The sequence below is a fragment of the Lactuca saligna genome, chromosome 4 (genome assembly GCF_052625555.1).
Source record: "Lactuca saligna cultivar CGN05327 chromosome 4, ASM5262555v1, whole genome shotgun sequence".
Taxonomy (NCBI): Eukaryota; Viridiplantae; Streptophyta; class Magnoliopsida; order Asterales; family Asteraceae; genus Lactuca; species Lactuca saligna.
Genome location: NC_136420.1, coordinates 272,042,749 through 272,065,750, shown reverse-complemented (window position 1 = coordinate 272,065,750; position 23,002 = coordinate 272,042,749). Strand labels below are relative to the sequence as shown.

At 33.8% G+C, this 23,002-nt stretch overlaps 1 protein-coding gene across 1 annotated transcript; it reads left to right on the top strand.

Moving 5' to 3' along the window:
* Positions 1–9,815: 9,815 nt before the first annotated feature.
* LOC145043623 ((E)-beta-ocimene synthase, chloroplastic-like) lies at positions 9,816–12,510 on the top strand. Its single transcript, XM_078992328.1, has 7 exons — positions 9,816–10,099; positions 10,214–10,496; positions 10,623–10,992; positions 11,090–11,308; positions 11,413–11,551; positions 11,635–11,883; positions 11,984–12,510. Exons 1-7 carry the CDS (start codon positions 9,878–9,880, stop codon positions 12,287–12,289), a joined length of 1,788 nt encoding a protein of 595 aa, XP_078848454.1. The 5' UTR covers positions 9,816–9,877; the 3' UTR covers positions 12,290–12,510.
* Positions 12,511–23,002: the final 10,492 nt, after the last annotated feature.

Sequence of the window (23,002 nt, the reverse complement as noted above, 5' to 3'; positions counted from 1 at the left end):
GTTGATGAAAATGGTGGTGCTTGGCTTACAATGGACACTCCCTACCTTGGATATAATCGTCTTCCTTTTAAAGGAGACAGGGAGGTTTGAGGCTGCGTCGATTCACTCAAGGATGGAACAGAAGTAGAGATATATGATTCAGAGGGAGGAATCCCTAAAATCACATATCTTAGACTTGAAGAGACTTCCATTGGTTTTGAAGAGGAAAGCAAAATTTTTAGAGCGTTAACATCTTCCCCAGTCTTAGTTGCTAGTTGAGCAACTTCATTGACCCTTTTAAAATGCATGTTGTCGAATCCTGGAAGTGGACCAAGATCGTCATCATCGAGATTAAGTTCAAAACTCAAAGGGATATCATCGTTGATCCTAGTAAAATCCAAATCTTTCAAGAAATCATCATCTCCATGGAGATCCTCATTGCCTTCTTTTTCATCAAACTGTTTCTCAACTTCCAAATCATGTAGCTGGTCATGTTCCTCAGCCACAATCGCTATAGGGGAAACATGATCTTCTTCATTCTCAAGCTCTGAAATTGAGATCACAACATCCTCAGTTTTATGGGATTAGAAAGATTGTCTGATTCCGATTGATCACTATTGTCAGCAAATATTCCAAATTTTATCAGAGGAAAATATCCCTTCGAAGACAAATTTTCCAACTTTATTCTGTTTCATTAAGCCAAAAGAACTCAGACCAACAGACTTGAGATCCAGAGTTTCATTTCCTCTCTTGATCTTAGGATACATGACATTAAAGATGATCTGTAGAAACCTCGGGTACATTAAGAACTTGTCCTCTTGTTTCCCTCAATATTGAGAATCATTCATGCAGAATAAATTTTGAAAAATTAAGTTCAATCCCTGACGCCAAGGCCGTAATGGCTCCTGTGTTGAGGAGAGAAATCTCTTTGGGTCCTGATCTCCTTCCGGGAATACAGCTCACAAACACATGAGCCAAATACTTCCAGCAAGGAGGTAGTAACTTCTTGATGGTAAGAGGAAATGATCCTTCATAACCCATATGCTCCAGGACTTCTTGGTTTTGTTCCATAACAATTTCCATTGAAAATTCAGACCTATCATTGATTTGCAGCGATTCTCGAATGACATGTTCTGTGACCAAGATCTTCTTACCTTGCATAGTTGCCTCAAGATATTTCTCTTCTTTGTCATTTCTCTTAATAATTGTGTTTCTCTAAAATTCCTTGATCAAGTTTTGATAGATCATCGGACCAGTCGTGAAAGCAGAAACCAAGCAACATTTTTTTAGACCGTCAATGATGAATTTGAGATCATTATGGGAAGCTGGAGGATCTTCTAGAAAAATGGTTAAATTGTGCAGCTTTGCAAACTCAAGATCTCTAATGTTGATTTGAAAAACACAAGCATACATTATAGTATTTAAAAATTAAGATATTTTCCATTATTCAAAATATTTGTCTATTTTAGGTGTACAACCATACACCTATATCTAGCCACACATAGTGTGTGCAGCCGCACATGGTGTACAACCATACATGGATTCCAACTGTATAGTGCAAGCCGCACACGAAAGGTGTGCAACCGCACACGAATTCAGTCGCACAAGGAGTGTGTGCAGCCGCACACGGTACCAGCCGTACACTAGTGGGTGTGCAGTCGCACACAGTTTAGCCGCACACAGCGTGTGCGGTCGCACATGCACAGTCAAAATCGAAACCCTCAATTAGCCACTCTTTCAAGATCGATTTTGCACAGAAACCATATCAGGGGTGTCGTGTTTATAGATGTTACAATTATAAGGCTTCAATTTCTCGAAATATGATGGATTTTGAAGTTTTTAGAGAGAGAGAGAGAGAGAGAAAAGATAAGGAGCTGTGTGCAGTTGATCTTTAAAGAGAAGGAAAAGTGAATTAAATAAACCACACACTCTCCTTTTATACTTTATTAAGTTTGGGCTTCCATTTGCCAAGAAAAGAAAAAAAAATCACAAGCCCAATACTCAAAAATTTCAAAAATTAAATCATTTTGAGGATTAATTACAAAGTAAAATAAAATAAATTTAAAAATAAAATTAAAAAATAAAAATAAAAATAAAAATAAAAATAAAATAAAAAGTAAAATGATGCTAAATTTTGAATTTAACCTAAATTTCACCTTTACATGAAATTAATAGTCTTTTGAGATGTGAGATCATAGTTGTTAGACAATCATTCTCCATTTGTTAGTACCTCTCCTTTCATGAATAGATCTGGTCGATCGTCGATATTGTGGTCCACTTAAGCACGAAAAATTGTGACAAATTTTAGGAATGCTATCAGTGATAGGACAAATTGATCCTATGTTACTAGATAAAAATTCCTAAGGACCATTTATCTGACGACGACCAAGGATATTGTTGTCCACCTAAATTGAGCAGCGAGATCTACAGACAATCTAGAATTGTTCTATTTTAGATGTACTAGAACATGTTTCCCGCTTCCTAACATACCCAAATAATCAAGAACTTCCGAGATACTCCTTACTTTAGGTGAGTAGACAATTATTCATCGAGAGGATAGATTTAGATTATGACTAATTAGAGTTTTAGAGGGATTGAGAAGTAGAAGGTTGCATATGCTGTGTACCAGGTCGGATTGCTAATCACACAAAACAGACAACATATGGCTAACAAATAGGATGAATTTCATAGATATAAGATGCAGATAAATAAATTTGCATACGTTGCAGTCCAGATCGGATCTCTTCCAATCATATAGAGGAGACAACATATGACTAATAGTAAGAAAGAAAGAAAATAATTTTCTACAGAACTACTTTATCGGAATTCCCCAGTCGCCCTATTAATACCGGAATTAAGGATAAAATCCGTACATCGAGGAAAAATTAAACCACAGTTCGAGCTCTTATTCTTATGCCCTTTCAAGCAATAAATCGGCATGTTGGAAGCAAAACCTTTTGTATGTCATACTTATTGTTGTTTTTTTTTACTCACGAATCTTGCCGGGAAAACATGGTGTAGAATTGAGTTCCGAAATTATGTGAAAGTAATACTTATCTTGAGCTTGGTACTAAAATAAGTACATTGATTACAAAGTTTATGAAAGTCGATCTATGAGTGTGTACAATGCCTTTAACATTCAGTTGTCAATTGTTTTGTTGAAAGTTTGTTATATGTTTATATGTTAAAGTAGTTACTCAAACTTGGATAAGGAACTTCCCAAAATTTGCGTAAGTTAAAATTAGCTATTATTTTTAGCAAATAAAAATCAACATCTTTTATGTATATGTTCATGTATACATATCCCGAAAACGCCAAACGAAGAATAGTGAATGCAAACGACCAGTCGACCAATACCAATTTGCACTAAACAATAACGTACTAATTGCCGTCCACGCTATTAATAACATGTTTCTATATAAAATTAGTCATTTTACCCAAAAAAAAAAAAAAAAAAAACAATATATAATTATTTTTTAACCCAAAGTAACAATACACTTTTATATTTAAGTCAAAACAAACCAATTTTTATATTTAACCCAAAACAACAACTTCGCCGTATTTTTATTCATAACACAAAACGTCTTTTATTTTTTACACCGAATCAGTTTTCCAACACAAAATTAATCGTCGGTCGAAAATAGTCGATGAAGGAAACAATTTATCGCGCAAAAGTACTAACCACCTCTAGAAACTAATTTATGAAGAAACTACCCGCACCCGTTGCCTGGCACAGGTAGACTGCTACTATATATTATAAATATCTTACAAAAACGAGAAAACAAATTTTATCTTATAAAAATCAAACATAAGTACTATAAAAAAAATAAATTTATTAGTAATGAATTAAAGATAGTAAGTTTAAATTGGATGGTATTATGATAATATAGATTTAAAGTCGATTTTAATAAAAAAAAAATTCAGGTACTTAATCATTTTAAATATATGTTTTCATAACAAAAATGTTAAAAATCATACTTTGCTAATATGAAACAATTACTCATCTATCATCGATTATTATCATATATTTCAAAGTTTAGATGAATTATTTTCTAAAATATAATGTTGAGGTGACAAAACACCATAGGTTTTTCTTGTTTTCGCAAATTATTTGTATGTTGGTATGAACCCTCCATATATATATATATATCCGGTAAGAATTTTTTTTCGATTTATTTTTTTGGCGAAAAAAAACAAATGAATCAATAATAACATGATTCATCAAAAAAAATCCCGAAAAAACATTTCAATGATTTATTTTTATGATGATTTTGTTGGTATTCACTATAATTGTTATAAAAGTGAAATTTTTTCTTGATTTACTTAAAAGTGAATCATGAAGTTGTGAATCATTATACTTTTGAATCATCTAATGATTCATTTCAATTTTTTCTAAGAAAATATGCATATAAAAAAATTTCTTATCTTCCTACCAAAAATTTCCTTCTTATTTGATCTTCACTCTCTCTCTCTCTCTCTCTCTCTCTCTCTATATATATATATATATATATATATATATATATATATATATATATATATATATATGGAAAAGTTCAATAAAGAATGATTATTAATCAAGGAACCAAGTAACTAATCCAAAGCGTCGAAATTTAAAGTGATCAACGGCAAAAGGAAGGGTTGTAGACTTTTACAATGAACTCACATGAATCGGATTATAACAAAACTCACTTCCTTTTTTCTCGTTTAAATTTTTTAGGCCATGTTTTTTATCGACAAAAAACCGAGTATACCGTTGTTCACGATTTTTCGTCCTCTTTCCAAAGAGATCTATGATGATACATAAAAAACGAAATTTTTTTCGAAAAAATCTCACTTCATTTTCTTTGTTGAAAAATTAAGGTCTATTTTTTTATAGAAAAAAATAATATATATATATATATATATATATATATATATATATATATATATATATATATATATATATATATATATATATATATAAACATAGATTCATATTCGGGTAAACAAATAACTATGTTTCAGTTCAGATTCACATTGTGAACCTGTTCAGATTCACATTGTGAACTTTCTCAGATTCATAGTGTGCATAATAGTAAGTCAGATTCACAGTGTGAATTTGAACTGATCGAGCATTTTAACATTGTGAATGTTAAATTTTGAAAAATATAAAGTTTAGATTCACAGTGTGAATCTACACTGATCGTCGTTTTTTTTTTTTTGAACTTTCTCAAATTCATAGTGTGCATAATAATAAGACAGATTTAGGGGTTGTTTGGCAAGATCTGAATTTTTAAGATCTGAATTTTTAAGAGGTCTGGATTTTTAAGAGGGTCTGAATTTTTAAGACCTGAATTTTTAACAAGCTGTTTGGTTGTAACCTCTAAATTGCTGTACTAAATTATAAAACGACCATTTTACCCTTCTATATTCTTTTCTGCTGAATACAAAGTTTTTATTTATAAAATAATTGAATCTAACTTCTTGAACAATTAATAAAAATATGTATAAACACCTTACAAAATCAAAATTAAAACACAAATCCAAATGTAAAAGGTTAAAACTTCACATTTTACCAACAATTAATCAACAAACCAATATTAAAATTAAAGAATTTATTTATTTTTCATACATAATGAGCAACTTTTTTTTATAAAATTGTCTTATCTAACATCATCTTTCAGTAACATGAAAAAAAAATCAAAAACATGAGAAGGATTACAAATGTTCCATTTTGTTTACAACATTAGAACATCAGCTTTCATTGATCCTTCATGCTGCAAGAAAATAACATCTATGGTGGCTTTAATGGAGGATTCTAGTTGGCAATAGGTGGTGCTAGAATGCCACCATTTTTAGACCTGCAACCAAGAACATAAATTCTTTCAAATTCAATAACTAAATTACAAGTGATCATATCATCACATAAATTCTTTCAAATTCACTTTCAAACACCACCACCAAATCCCCTATGTCTTGAAACCAAATCTACTTCCTGCACACTTAAGAAACATCTATCCATCAGATGAAATTAGCACATAATTCCATCAGAACATCATCCATATCAGCAAGAAATCATCCAGTATGAATGTAACATCCCAAAAATACGATCCAAAAATTTTTGTTTAATAATTACTGAAAACATCATGTCAATATCATAAAATAAACCCATACATCAATATCTCAAAACCATAGCAAAGTATCATGAGAAAACTGTATCAAGACCGTATCAAATCACATCTATGAAAAACTAAAACAACTCCCAGGACAAACTGAAGCTGTGGTGTGTGCGATGCCATCAACCCGAGCCCTTCCCTTTACTTGCGGAAGTACCTGAAACCAAAACTGAAACTGTAAGAACAAAGCTTAGTGAGCTCCCCCAAACTACCACATACCATACAATAACATATAACACATACTAGGCCTTGCCCACTGCATCGGATCGAAGTTCGGAAACTGCATCAGACCGAAGTTTGGAAGTAACCAGGGCCTTGCCCTCTGCATCGGACCATAGTCCGGGACTAACTGCATCGGACCGAAGTCCGGAACTGACTGGGATCTTGTCCCCTGCATCAGACCAAAGTCCGGAACTAACTGCATCAGACCGAAGTCCGGAAACTATCTAAGCATAACATAACATAGCATAAACATATCAATTAGCATGAACACATAAATTTGCATACTACATCGGGTCGTAGCCCGGAATACATAACACATAAAACACTGTATGAGCCACGAAGGCATCAAACATTCTAACTACTGTATTGGATCGAGGTCTGGAAACTACTACTAATTAAAAGGGCCGACATTGTGGCCTTAGACCTGTTCCTACTGGGAGGAAACTCACCTCGTGATGCTAACTGTTAAACTCCTGAATGAGAAATCCCTGACTGCTGCTCCGGCTGCTTCCCAACTATAATGGGAAATAAATACTAAATCAGAATAGGGATTCCTCTATGGGTAAAATGACCATTTTACCCCTACTATGGTATGGGACACAACATGGCCCAAAACCTTAATTCCTTCTAAGTCAATCTATGGCCCTACTATAGGCCCACTAATGGCCTAATTTGCTATGTTGGGCCTAGAACCCTTTTATTGGGCCTTACTCAAGCCCAATACTAAATCCTTGGTCCTTAGCAACTGAATTCTGATGGTCCATAAAGGCCCAAGTACCCTAAGCGTGAAACCCATCCTACACCGAGGCCCAACACTCGAAGCCCAAACTTGTAGCGTAAGTGGGGCGTACACCAAGGTACGCTGAGCGTACTGGCTGCTGGCTTGTACGCGGCGCGTACTTCCTTGTACGCCCAATGTACAACTCTGTTAAGCCAACATCTCATTAAGTGCTTAATAATCCGATCCAGAAGCTACAAATCCAGATCCTAAGCTTATTCCATGACTTAAGCCATAAAGTTGCTTACTTGATGGCTTATAAGTCTCATAAAGGCTCAAACTTCCACAAATAACATTCTACTTCCATAAAACCAACTAGATCTCATGCATGGTTCCATATAAGCCACAAAGATCGAAACTTTACTGCTATGGGGACACTTGAGCTTCAAGGATAGCAATCCCAAGCTCCAAAAATGAAGTTTCAAGATAAAGGTCCTTCCTTTGGACCTAAAAGGTCCAAACTTCCAAAAAAAAACTCCTAGATCTAAACTTACAAGAGGAAAGTTGGAAGCTTTATACCTCTTTGGAATGCCAAAAGAAAGGATGATACCAGATCTATGAGCTCAAGGTGCTCAAGTTCTTCTTCCACTTATCTTCTTCTCCTTCTTCACAAAAACAAGCTCAAAGATTAAACGCACACAATCAAGGAGCAAAGGGGGACGAACTAGGGTTTCTCTAGGGTGAATGATAAGTGATGAGGCCAAATAGGAGGCTATAATGGGGTTTAAATACGCCTCAACCCCTAAAATAAGGGTTTGCCACCTGGTCGCGTACGTTGGGCGTACCATAAGGTACGCTGCGCATACGCTCAGCCTCCCCGTGTTTCATTTAAGCAGTACGCCCAGCGTACAAGGGGGTTACACCCCTCGTACGGCTTATGGGCTGCTTACACTTCGGCCCAAAATAAAGGTCCACTCACAATAATAATTCAATTATGGCCCAAAATAAATCTGAAGAATTAAATAACTTTTATACCTCGGAAACGATCGTTACAATCAACCCATATCAGCAAGAAATCGTCCAATATCAACAGGTATACAAGTTCATAATTGTTTCAAGTATCAAAATTTCAAAATAGATCACATTTCAAGTATAACCCACATTGAACATTCAAGAAAGAACAAATTCAACTCTTATTATCGAGTTTTAGGGCAAAGAGGAAGAAATCTCACCTGCAACTGGAGGGGTTTTCGATGGCAAAGTCATTGGTGGATGGAGCAACCCGTTATCTCAGAGAAGAAGAGAGCTAGTCTAGGGGATGGTGGCAGCGATCGAAGAGAGACGTTGTAGAGAAGTATAGAGTCAATTATGCACAGAGCTTGAGAGGAGAGAGAAAGAACCGATGGGCGATGGGATGGAGGTGTTGATTGTCATCGGAGATGGCGTCGCAACCAAAGGCGTTGGCCGACTAATGACGATGCAAGGAGGTGTTGGAGGGTAGCGACGTCCGAAAAAGGGGTTGTGACTGGCGTCGGAAGGAGAGGCGATTGTTGGAGGCGGGGAAGAGATGAATGAGTGTGGGAGGGCACGAGGATAAGCGCTTTTTTTTTTTTTCAGATGCCCTTTTAGATCTTACCGAATCAGATGCATTTTTAATTTTCAGATCGTTTTTTAAGAGCTAAATAAACAATCTGAATGTTTAAGATTCAGACATAGCCTCTTTTAAGAGGCATTAAGTGGTAAACAAATAGGCCCTTACAATGTAAATATGAACTGATCGAGTATTTTCACATTGTGGATCTTGAAAATTGAAATATTTACAAGTTAGATTCACAGTGTGAATCTACATAGTTCGAAGGTTTTATTTATTTTATTTATTTATTTTATTTATTTATTTTATCGATGTTTATGTTGTGCAAAAAATTAATATTTTTGGTATAGTTAGTTTTTTTAATAAAAATAAACTTAAATATTGAAAAAACTAGCAAAATGAAGTGAGTTTTTTTTCGAAAAAAGTTCGTTTTTTATATATTAATATGGATCTCTATGGAAAGATGACGGAAAATCGAAAACAACGATATATTCGTTTATTTATTTATTTATTTATTTGATAAAAAATGTGATCTAAAAAAATTTTAAATGTAAAAAAAAGGTAGGTTTTTTGATAAATAGGTGAATTTTTTGATATAATCCAGTGTATGCGTTCAATATAAAAATGTACATCCATTTCTTTGTCCGTTGATCATTATGATTTCCGACGCTCACAATTGATTCTTTGGTTCCTTGTTAATTATTGTTCTCTATTGAACCTCACGCTATATATATATATATATATATATATATATATATATATATATATATATATATATATATATATATATATATATATATATATATATATATATATATATATTAGAAGAAATGTTCAAAGATAATTCTAAGAAAGAAAAAGCAATAAACAAATGGACTATATAAATGCACAAAATTGTCATTTTTAGCAAAATTAACATGTTTAAAACCCAAATGGCGATTGTGATTGATCGATCATTACACTGTGGGACTACACATGAAAAGAAAGGCAATAAATAAATGAACAAAATTGATGTGCCACATTATGAAAAAAGGCTCGTTTATTTATTTATTTTTTTTGTTGAATATTCACAAAGCCCTAGTGCCACTTTTTCCATTGGTCAGTTGCTGAGTAAGGCTTGTCGTGGCATCTTAGATTATACTACCAGAAATTATCTTATATAAAGACCAAGGGAGCTAAGGTTGAGTAATCAAATAATACGCTTGTCATCGAATGGCCCTTCAACTGTATCAAGTTTTTTCCCAAACTTTCTTTTCAGTATACAAATCAAAGCAAAAGCTCCCACAAATTATTATAAAGCCAAATAGCAGATTTTATCCTTCAATAAACTGTACGAACAAGAACAATGGTTCACATGAGAATATTCCCTTACCAGTTTACCAGCCAACTATTTGGACTCATAACTTTATCGAGGCCTTAGATGTCAATTTCCCGGTAATTCGTTTATGTATTTTTCTTTTCATCTTAAGCTTATGACAATACAAATAGTGGGAATATGTGTAAACCTGATGTTTAACAGTTTCATAAACTTTTGATGAATGCACACAGATCAACTCAATGGTGGAGATGAAGGAGCTAGAGAAGAAAGGAATGGAATTGAATTTTGATTTCGATAATGGTGATTTAAGTATCTTGCAATTGCTTGAACAAATAGATGATATCGAAAGGTTGGGCCTTGACTATCGGTTTCAAAATGATATAAGGAGAGCACTAAATATTATCGCATCAGTAAATGAAAATAACATTGGACATGAAGAAAAAGAAGGTAGTCTTCATGCAGCGTCTCTTAGGTTCAGGCTTCTTAGGAAGCATGGTTATAATGTGTCTCAAGGTACTTCTAAATTTTCCTGAATAAACATCACCGATAAATCGATTACTCTTTATTAATATGAAAATTAACTTATTCTCTATATATTTCAATTTCTCATGATTAACATTCAATTTCAATTGCACACAGATTTTCTTTTAAGATTCAAGGATAGTCATGGTGGCTTCATGCGGTGTCTAATGACAGATGTCAAGGGATTGCTAAGTCTATATGAAGCTTCATATCTTTCTTTTGAGTACGAAAGCGATTTGCATGAGGCCAAGTTATTTGCAACGAAACATTTGCTGAAACTTAAGTGTCAAGCATTTGAAGCTCGTGAAGACATAAATCATGCATTGGAACTCCCCTTATATCGTACGATGCTTAGATTACAAGCAAGGTGGTACATCGATGCATACAGTAAACGAAAAGATGCAAACATGCTTCTGTTAGAGCTTGCAACATCGGATTACAACATGGTTCAATCGGAATTCAAGAAAGAGCTTCAAGAAGTATCAAAGTATACATAACTCGCCTTTTATCAGTTCTCGATAAACAAATTAACTGATAGTATGTTAATCTATAGTGACTGACCTTTCTCTCTATATATCAAACAGATGGTGGAAAAATATAGGCCTAGCAAGCAAGCTAAGCTTCGTTAGGGATCGACTCGTGGAATGCTTCTTTTGGTCAGTTGGAGTGATATTTGAGCCTCAATATAAATCTTGCCGTGTAGAGCTTACAAAAGTTTGTACGTTAATTACTGTCATTGATGACATCTACGATGTTTATGGTTCTCTTGATGAACTCGTGATGTTCACAGATGCTGTCAAGAGGTATGCAATTTTTAAGCACAAATCTTATTACTCATGTCTTGTTTAATATCCATACGTAGCTAACTTATATTTTTCATGGGGAAATGTTGATCATGTTATTTTAGGTGGGACATTAATGCAGTGAAACATATGCCCGAGTACTTACAACTATGCTTTCGCACTCTTTACAACACCATTATTGAAATAGGTTCTAAGACCTCGATTGCACAAGGCGAAGACATCATACCAGTCCTAGTGAAAGTGGTTAGTATCACCATTAGGAATTCCAACTTCAATTCCTTAACGAAATACTTAGATATTGACATCTTTTTATTGTTGGATTGCAGTGGGGAGAATTACTTGAAGCATTTTTGTTGGAAGCAAAGTGGACTCATAACAAATACATTCCAACACTTCAAGAATATATGGATAATGCATGGCGATCAGTCTCGGGAGTGGTTATACTTACTCATGGTTACTTTTTAATAAATAAAGAATTCAAGAAAGATATAGTTGAGAATATGGAGAAATATAACGATCTTTTGAAATGGTCATCAATTGTTTTTAGACTTTGCAATGATTTGGGTACTTCATCGGTATGTTTTATTTTTCAACGAATTCAGAAAACCTTTAACTTATTGTTCTTTTTTTTTTCTTTCTTTTTTCTAAGTTTTGTATTTCTTTTGGCATATATAGGATGAGATAGCTAGAGGGAAAACTGCAAATGCAATATCATGTTACATGCATGAGAGTGGTGTGTGTGAGAAAGTTGCCCGTACATATATAAAAACTTTAATCGACCAAGCATGGAGGGAAATGATCAAAGCCCGAGTGGCTTGTTCTCAAGAGTTAACAGATCCTTTCATTGATATGGCCATTAATCTCTCTCGAATTTCACATTGTGTATACCAACACGGAGATGGACATGGAGCTCCCGATGCTCGAGCCAAAGAGCGAGTCTTATATGTGATTCTTGACTCCATTCCAATTAAGGATAATTAGGAGTTTTCTACAAAACTATAGTTTGTTTTTTTTTCTTTTAAATTTTATTTATTTATTATTATTTTTTATCGCAAAAGTGGTGCTGTTTTGATAACCTTATGTACAAACGGGGTTATTTCAACAATTAGGGTATATATTTTCTTTGCTTGTTTAAAAGTTGCATGAATAGTCCTTATATGTTAGGGTTTCCACCCTTATCTTATATAACAACTTATAATTTTTTTTTAAACTATTGTTTTTTTAAATAATTCTCATATCCTCAATATATTTAAGCAAAATTTCGTATATACTTTTGCTAAACATCTAAATATCATATTTGCACGACCTAAACTCTAAATATCGTATTTACATTTCTTAATCTTTTTTAATATCAAATATACCCAAATCTATTTTTTTTATAACTTTTATTGATTTATAATTCGTTTTCATAATATTAAATCATTATAATTAAAAAAATACATTTGAAATTGACAATAATGCTCTTAGTTGAAAAATCCTATACAATAGACACATTCATCACTATGAATGTTCTTGAATCTCCTGTATTGAGTAACATCTTGAAAACTTGTCTAGAATTACTGGAATCCCTTTCAGTTTCACCAACAATAGTCCCTGCCACCACAAAAGACTCCATGGAAACTGACCTTATTGATGTCATTACAGATTCATACTCTATTTTTGAATCTTCAATATTATCAAAAACGTCTCACTCCGAGACACGATTCCCATCCTAATCACCATGGTTCTCTAAATTATATATATTGATATTTCAATTTGATTCAGTTCCATGCAAAAAGCTTCTATCATTCGGACTCTAACCTACACCTAAGGGATAATTTGTATGTGATCTTAACCAACATGACAAAGAGGGCAATCTGAATGCAATCTTAACCAGGTATCAATATAAGGGATATGAAATGCATGGTTATATCTCAGAACTAATTGTAAAATCTCATCATCTTCAAACTCACTCAAACAAATCGAACATGTAGTTCCATAAATCAAGTTGTAGCCTTTATTAAACTTTATTATAGTAATCGAATTGATCACATATGGTTGAAGGCTAACGTTGGTGTGTACCAGATGGGATAATCAACTTGAAACCCTGCATGATCTTCATTAGAAAAATCTTCTGCTTTGCTGTAGACTTTTAGGTGGAGGACTTTCGAAAACGTCTACAACATCTTACCATGATAAGGTAATAGATGATGACGAGAAAAGAACTTCCAAGCAAGGCCACAATGATGATAACGTAACATGATATGTTGGTTATGGTGGTATGTAGAGGTAGTTGTGGTAGTTTCGATGACCAAAATATTTCTAGGTAACTACATGTGTAATGGTGTATTGGAGCATAATCAGAATGGGTTGACGTTTGGTTGGAATCTTATTTCTCATTTTAATTTTTGAGATTTACTCATTCCCCCTCCTAAACTATAACATCTAGCTAATAACTAACTACTAAGTAGTTAGTTATCTAAGTTCTAGCTTCTTCCCTCTTCTCTTCCTATAAATCTCGAACACACTCCTCTTCATTTTCTTCTTCAATTTTCCAGCAAACTCTCCATAGAAAACCTCTCAATCTTCATCATATTTCAACCACGTAAACTTCCTTCCAAACCCATCACAACCGTGAGCAAAAAGAAGTTGATTTCCCTTGGTTTTTCAGCCACCATTTCACCTGTTTTCAACTTCCTTTTACTTGATATTTTTACCTCCAAATATCCCTGGAAGTAAGTTGTTATGCTACACTAAAATGAGGACTCAAAACAGTGGCTAAACCACTTTTTTCTTACCCTTTTTGCTAGGAATTGTTGTGACAGCAACAAAGCCAAAACAGTGACTGTTTTTTAGCATCAAACCAACACCTAAAAGTCTTTCATTTTACTGCCCATTTTCGAGATTCATAGTAGCCCATATGTTGCTACTTTCAAGCGCGTAAAACCTAGGAGAAAGTTACATTTCATTTCTCAAAAAGCTTGTGTTTTCCACCACTTTTTGGCAACATACTTTAGATCCAAGTAAAATCTAGGTATATTCTTGATTTTTACTTTTTCCTTTTATCATAAAGTCCAGTGGTTTAAAGTGATTTAAGACATGATAAAAGTATAACTTAGATGTAAATTTTTGTCTTTATGTGTTAAGACATCCAAAAGAATACTCAAATCACGAGCTTGAGTGGAACCGGAAACCGCATGAATCGTTCTCAAACCGAATAACTTTACGCAACAAAAGTGAGTTTTCTACGGCCCCTCTTTTATGTTTTACAAGTTTTACGGGAGAATACATACTAAATGATGTCTAGTTGCATGATTTATAGGCTTAGTTAGTTGAAAATACAACTTATGTCACTAAATATTTCTAAGCTTAAAATTCAGTAATTTATTGAAAAATTATGGTCTATTCAAGGACTGCTTTACCCTTCTTAAACCTTATGGTTTTCAAAACTATACAATATAAAAATATTTCAAATCGAAACATTTTCAAGGACTACTCGAACGCGTTCATATGATTTTTTTACAATTTATAATGATTTTTATAGAACTGCCTATCATTTCAGAACATTTTGAACGAGTCTGTAAAAACAAACATTTTCATCCTGCTTAGGATCTACATAAAGTCAGGGTAAAAATCATGGACAAAGTAGACTAAATTCCTAAGCTTTAAAAGTTTATAGATCCTAATTCTGACTTATGATGATTTTTCTATAATTTTTCTAAAAACAGGGACAAAATGAACATTTTGATTAACCGTGTTGTTTAGTCTTTCAAATACATACACGAAGATTTGTTGTAGTTAAGAGAAACACAATTTATGATATTGTTTAATTCAAAAACTTTAAGTTCACAAAAGTGTTATTTATAACAAGTGTTTATAATATGATCATGTTGAAAGTCTTATGACATAAAATGATTTGAAATATTTTGGTTTTAGTCACTCATACTCGGGGTGTTGTATAAACTTTGTGTGGTCACTTACAGTCAGAGTACTGTCGTCTAAACATTTATGTGGTCTCTTACAATCGGAGTACTATCTAAAGATTTGTGTGGTCACTTACAATCAGAGTACTTTCTAAACATTTGTTATGGTCACTTACAGTCGTAGTATTGTCTAAACATATACATGGTCACTTTCAGCCGACGTGTTGTTTAAACTCGTATAGGGAGACATACGATCGTTGTCATGTTAGAGCACTGGTAGCTTTACATTATTAAGCGTTACAACCAAAAGTTTTCAGACACAAACAATTGGAAATTATAACAAAATCTTGGATACAAGTATACTAATACAAATTAGGATGAGGTTGTATGTAGTTTAAATAATGTTTGTAGATTGTTAAACCGATTGGTAGTGTTTCTTTACATGCACACTAAATATTTTGCTTCACAAAAATATGTAAATATTTACTTTTATCATAAGTATATTAACATGGATACTAGTATCGGATTTCAAGTATTGGGTTTCACATGAAGCATAACAGTAACATTGTTGACCATGTTTTTCACAACTTATTTTGTTAAACATTCTACGTTTTATAAAGGTTTCTTTTTATAAAACTCACAGAGTCAAAACCTTTGGAACTCACCAACAATTTGTGTTGACGTATTTTAAAAATGTGTATTCTCAGGTGACTAAGAAGTCGGAGGTGGGACATCGGTTCTAATGAAATTATAGTTCCTTTCTTTTGGGAATAAACTTGACTTGGTTTAATTTACCGTTGTGTGTTTAAATTTTGAAGATGTGATTTCAATTCCAAAACTTAAAGGTCTATAATATATTGATTCAAATATGTTTAGTGTTCGATATATGTGGTTGATTGTGATCAAATTGTAAAACATTGCGACCCCAACATTTTCCATCGTCGGTCGGGGTGTGACATATTGGTATTAGAGCTAACGACTATAGAGAACTTAATATTTTCTTTTTAAGAAAGGTACAACCATAGTCCAGGGATTACTCTAGTAGGTCTAGGAATATCCTTACCCTATAACACTTAAAAGATAAAAATATAATAAAGTTAAACACAAGGATTTAGATCAAATACTCAATTAGGTTTCATAAAACATAGGTCATATTGTAACTAAACCTAGTTGCGTGCCTAAGTTTTATTTTGGTCGGGCCTCATGCATTATCCAACTTAAGCGAAGTTGTTGATAATCTAAAATCTTGGCGTTTTAAGAAACATAAAGTATGATCAAAAGTTAATAAAATTCAATAGAATATTCTATTATTTATAAGTGTAACTTTTTGTGTAACATATTTCAGATACTAAAAAATTTGGGCTTACGTGGTTTAGACCAAAACCCTAATAATTAGGGTTTATGCACTATTTAAATACCATTATGGTCCCAATACATTTCCCTTTACTAGCCTTCATCTCCAGATCGACCCTCTTTGCAAACCCTAGTTCATTTTTAGGCATTTTGAGCTGTTTGGAGTGATTGTATGCTTCCTTGGTTCTGAAGAAGGACCTTCAAGGAGTAATATTTTATCTCAAGACTTTGGATCCAACATCTCCTCTTCATTGGGCACCATTTGAAGGTATAAAGCACCAAACTTGGTTTATGTTTCATTAGATCATGGCTAAGCCTTGATTTTTCATAGTATTATCCCAAATTCAAGTGCTTAATTGGTGAGTAGAAGGTACTCCAAAGCCTATAAGGTGTCCTTTCAGATGTTTTAAGTCATCTCAAGTCATAAAGATGCAAGCTTAAATCTTGATTTATCCCCATCCATGAGTTACGATGTAGAAAAAGGATGAAGTAAGCTAGGATTTTAGTGTTAGGCCTCTTGTAGCCAATCAAAGGCATAAAGTTTGTAAATTTATGACCTTAGGGGTCTTAGTAGGTTCAGATCTAAGTTTTCTTCATTATCTCTTAAGGCTTTAAGACATTTTTCATGGGTTGCGTGAGAGGTGTGTACGCCGTGTGTAACTCCTTATATGTCGCACATATTGCATCCCAGTCACGATCCTTCCACTTTGGCCGAGTACGTTGCGCGTACTAGTTGGTACGCCGAGCGTACAACGTCATCTAACTTGGGGCGCGTTTTGGGCCTTAATCATGAGGTTTAGTAGTTGGGTTGAACCATGAACTTTCTTGCTGTTGGGCCACTTCAGACTATGTACTCATTTTGGATCTTGGATGATCCTTGGGTTTGGGCCTTGGATTTTATTGAGCTTTAAAGACTAGCTTGGCCCATTTTTATCTTGGACATTAGGCAAGTGTTTTTGGTTTTTAGTTTAGTAGATGTCTCAATTGTTAATTAGGACTCTATTTTTTTAGTTAGCACTAGGATTTCTCCAGTCCAACAGCCCGAGCGTTTATCTAGGATTTTTAGCAGTTGAGGTGAGTTTCCTCACTAGATCCATGGTTTAAAGGCACTAATGTTGGCCCATTGTTTGTTGTGTGGAACTTTGGATGCCTTATGATGATTATATGGAAGACCAGGATCTAACCCTTAGCATTTGTATGAAAGACTAGGAATTGGCCCGTGGTAGTTAATTATATCAAATACTAGGACCTAGCCCCTAGCATTCTTATGAAAGACCGAGATTTGGCCCTCGGCACTAAACAGAGAGACTATGATTTGGCCTATAGAATTTAGTTTCTTTCATGTGTGGTATTTGGTACTTAGGGAAATCACTAATCATTATGTTAACATTTTTTGTTTATGGTTTCAAATACTTCCAGTTCCAAAGGGAAGGGCCCAACGTGATAACACAACATTCTCCCCTCATGGTTTTTACATTTGAAATAATTGTACTCTAATGATTTAAAACTATGATTTGTATGGATTCCAAACAATTAATGAATAATTTGAATGACCTTTAAATGAAAAGGTTTCTATCCTAGTGTAAAGGTGGGGGCACCTGATCCCATGTCGGCTTAGAATGAGAACTAAACATTCCTTATAAAGGGTGTGGATATCTTCCCAATCATAATGCATTTTAAAACTGTGAGGGAAGCAAATCCTATAAGAATTCTACAGTTAAGCATGCCCGGGCAAGACTAATTCAGGGATAGGTGACCCCTTGGGAATTTTTCGTCCCAGGAGCCTAAAGCGGATAATATTATGATACGTGTGTGGATGTTACAAATGGTATTAGAGCTTGGGCACGAGTCGATGTGTGTGGATGTGTTCCCTATAATAACACGTTTTAAAGTCGTGAAGGTAGCAGATCCCATAAGAACTCTACAGTTAATCATACTCGAGAGAGAGCAATTTAGGGATGGGTGAACCCATGGGTAGTTTTCGTGTCGGAAGCCCAAAGTGGACAATTTTGTGATACGTGCCAGGGGCGGATGTTACAAACGGTATTAGAGAAAGGGCACAGGTTGATGTGTTCGACGGGGATGTCGAACACTATAATGGGGTGTGAAAGTTTGTTGCAACTGATCCCACGTCAGCTAGGAAGGAGAACTAAACATGCCTTATAAGGGGTGTGGATACAGTCTCTATCATAACGCGTTTTAAAGCCGGGAGGGCAACAGATCCCAAAAGAACTCTGTAGTTAAGTGTGCCCGGGCGAGAACAGTTCAGGGATGGGTGATTCCCAAGGAAGTTTTCGTGCTGGGAGCCCAAAGCGGAGAATATTGTGATACGTGCAACAGGAGGATTTTACAAAATGTTGTGACGTAACAATTCTCTTTGTGTCGTGGCGATGGTTTCCACCCAAATCCACCTCACCTTCAAACAACCATTACTTCCTCATTTCAACTTTGTTTTCAGCGAGCTTTATATTCACAGAAAGGTATTGAAGAGAGACATACTTTTGTCTATTTAATTATGGCTTAACAAATGTCGAACTAAAAACCATAATCCATGCAAGAAGTCTGAAACATTATTTTTCCATTTTACCCTTTGACTTTAAAACACAACCCAAGGGCTTAGGTGACATAACCATTATTATCAATATCTAATAAAGTCTAAACCTCATTCCCTTGACGCCCAAGGCCTTTACTTGATCCTTTTATTGTCTACAATCTCAAAATAAAAAACTTCTCGAAATAGGATGTTACACGTTTATACAAAAAAATTAATACTGACACGTATTTTAGAAAAATATATACAAAAATGTTTTTAGAAAAAATATATATAAACAAACACCTATTTATGTGCATATAAATTAATATATATATATATATATATATATATATATATATATATATACACACACACACACACACATACATACATACAAGTTTACTGTGAAAAAGGTGTTTATATAAAAAAATTTATTAAAACGTGTTTGTATACATCTGTTTTATAAATATGTGTTTTTATATAAACGCATTTATAATAAAATAGGTGTTTGTATACATTTTTATAAAATACTTGTTTGTATATATTTCTTTTATAAAAATGGATTTTTATATATTTATGTACTTAATAAATTCATATTTTTAGGTATTTCGTATAGAATTTTTTTAAAAAGTTTTTATATAGAATAAATAAGGTCTTTTATGTGAAAAAAATATATTTTTCTATAAATATAATTTTATAAAGAAAAAAACATATTTGAAGCAAATTTTGAGAAAAAAAGATGTATAAAAACTAACTTTAAAATAAATTCATAACAAAATTCTGAAATTGGACAAAAAATATATTTGGACCAAATGTTTAATAAAATTTAAAATCTATATCAAAACTGTAAATTTTGGATCAAACTTCAAATAAAATTTGAAATCTATATGAAAATTACAATTTTTGAAAGTGACCTATTGACCAAATAAATGGTCAAAATAAATACAATTATGGTTTTTGCGGATTTAATTGTATAAAGAAATAAATAAAAATTAAATCGGTTATGAGTTAAATATGTTATAACTTTTATACAGTTTTCCCAATCATTTAAGAAAGAAGTGTACAAAAGAAAATTCTTTAACACATGCAAAAATTTAAATGCACAAAATTGTCATTTTTTTTTTGCAAAATTAACATGTTTAAAACCCAAATTGTCCTTGTGATCGACCGTCCATTACACAGTGGGACTATACATGATAAGAAAGGCAATAATTAAATGCACAAAATTGATGTATTATGCAAAATGACACATTTCTTTAAGAATATTATTCACAAAATCGTAGTGTCACATTTTCTGTTGGCAATCAGTTAGCTGAGTAACACTAGCTGGTCAAGGTATCTCAGATTATAATATTTATAAAGACGAAGGGAGCTAAAGTTGAGTATTCAAATACTCCACTTATTTCTCGAATGGATAATCAAATAGTCCAGTACGCTTGTCATCGAATGGCACTTCCACTCTATCCAGTTTTTTCTCAAACTTTCTTTTCAGTATACAAAGCAAAGCAAAAGCTCCGACAAATTATTGTAAAGCCAAATACCAGATATTATCCTTCAATAAAGTGTGCGGACAAGAACTATGGTTCTCATGAGAATATTTCCTTACCCATTTACCAACCAACTATTTGGACTCATAACTTTATCGAGGCCTTAGATGTCAATTTCCCGGTAATTCGTTTATGCTTTTTTTTTTTTCCAATTTATGCTTATAACAATTCAAATACTGGGAAAATATGTAATCGTGATGCTTAGTAATTTCATGATCTTTTGATGAATGCACACAGATCAACTCCAGGGAGGAGGTGAAGGAGGTAGAGAAGAAGGGAATGGAATTGAATTTTGATTACAAGAATGGTGGTTTAAGTATCTTTGCAATTGCTTGAACAAATAGATGATATCGAATGCTTGGGCCTTGACTATCGGTTTCAAAATGATATAAGGAGAGCACTAAATATTATTGCATCAATAAATGAAAATAACATTGGACATGAAGAAAAAGAACGTAGTCTCATGCGGTGTCTCTTAGATTGAGACTTCTTAGGAGACATGGTTATAATGTGTCTCCAGGTACTTCTAAATTTTACTAAATAAACACTATGCTTATCACGATAAATCGTATACTTTTTATTAATATGAAAATTAACTTATTCTCTAGTTAAGAAACAAAAGTTTATACGTTAATTACTGTCACAAGTTAATCATGACAATTGAAATGTATACGTTAATTACTGTCACAAAAGTTTATACGTTAGTTAAAACTCTTGTTTAGGAAGCAATGAAGATGGAAACTCTAGTTAAGAAACAAGATAAGATAAAATAAAATTTTTATTGCAACCAACACTAATGAGACTAAAAAAGACACAACTAAGGGTGAGTGTTTTGATTATATTATATACCTCATGTAAAAAAAAAAAGACCATAACATAAGTAATGATTAATCAATCAAGAAAGTTTGACCATATTAAGAATAAAAAATAATTGCAACTTATATTGTTATTGTCACAAGTTATCATATCACAGAAGGACCCCCGAAGAAAAAGAAAAAATCATGTTACTGGAATTATTTTTACTTGATAATAATACGAACATCAAAATACATAATGAAAAAGTTGAATAGAATCTATAACCTGATGAAACACAATATTGAGTTTCATATGGATCAATTGGTTTATTAATATCTGATGGTGTGACAATGTAATTTTTTAAAACAAAATTTTCATTTTTCAACAACCAAATTTATATAAAAATATTCTCAAAAGTATTCAATCATAGTTATCAAAACATAACATATGTCAAGATCACAAAATCAAATCCCTCCTCTAGTGTGTACGGGTCATGCCGACATCTTCTTACGGTCCTCGTTAGTACCTGAAACACATAACCCAACAACTGTAAGCATAATTGCTTAGTAACTTCCCCAAAATACCACATACAACACATACGCCACTCGAGGCTACAGTACGACCCTCCGATCGATGTGTCTCAGCGGGACCCTCCAGTCCCATAGCTTATTGGACCCTCCAGCCCGGTCTGAATCGTTGGACCCTCTGGTCCGGTCTGTATCGTTGGACCTTCCGGTCCGGCATATACAGTCATATAACATGAAAATATCACATAGCACATAGATTCACATAATCTCATACATAACACATAAGACCCTCCGGCTCACATAAATACCACTCTAGGTAATGTATAGTGAGAAGACTCACTCGGTAACTCGTAAACCTCAAAAATCTCGGACTCCGTGGGATAAGATCTAGCCTCCGCCTAATCATATGAAATAACACTCAAAATCAACACATTTCCCTAGGCTAGACCATTCCCTCTAATCACTCTCAGGAAGGTAAAAGACCATTTTACCCCTTACTTGGCTCAATTACACTAAAGTTGACCAAACCCTAAAAGTCAACAAAAGTCAACCCCTCGGGTTACGCTGCGCGTACCAAACGTGTACGATGGGCGTACTCGGAGCCTTCACAGAAGCGGGGTACGCAGCCTCTTACGTCGCGCGTACTGGGATTACGCCTAGCGTAGTGCCCAGTTTCCTTATCCATCTCATTCACGTCTTAATCGGTTAAGACTTGCATCCAAACTTCAGATCTGACTCCTCTAATGTGACTTAATCCATAAAGTTGAAACCTTTAAGCCTTTGCATGGCTGTAAAGGTCACTTTGTGCTCAAAACACCTTTCCTCTTTCCATAATGAGACTATAACTCATGCATGACACAAGATCCACGTCCAAGACTAGATTTTTATGAATCCTCAACACAATATACACTAGAAAAGGTCAGATTTAAGCTCATGGAGACTCTTTGCACACAAAGTCTCCAACTTTGAACCAAAAACCCTAAAAATGGTCCAAAAAGCAAAACTTATGAAGAACAAGGAAAGCTTTGAGCTTTTTA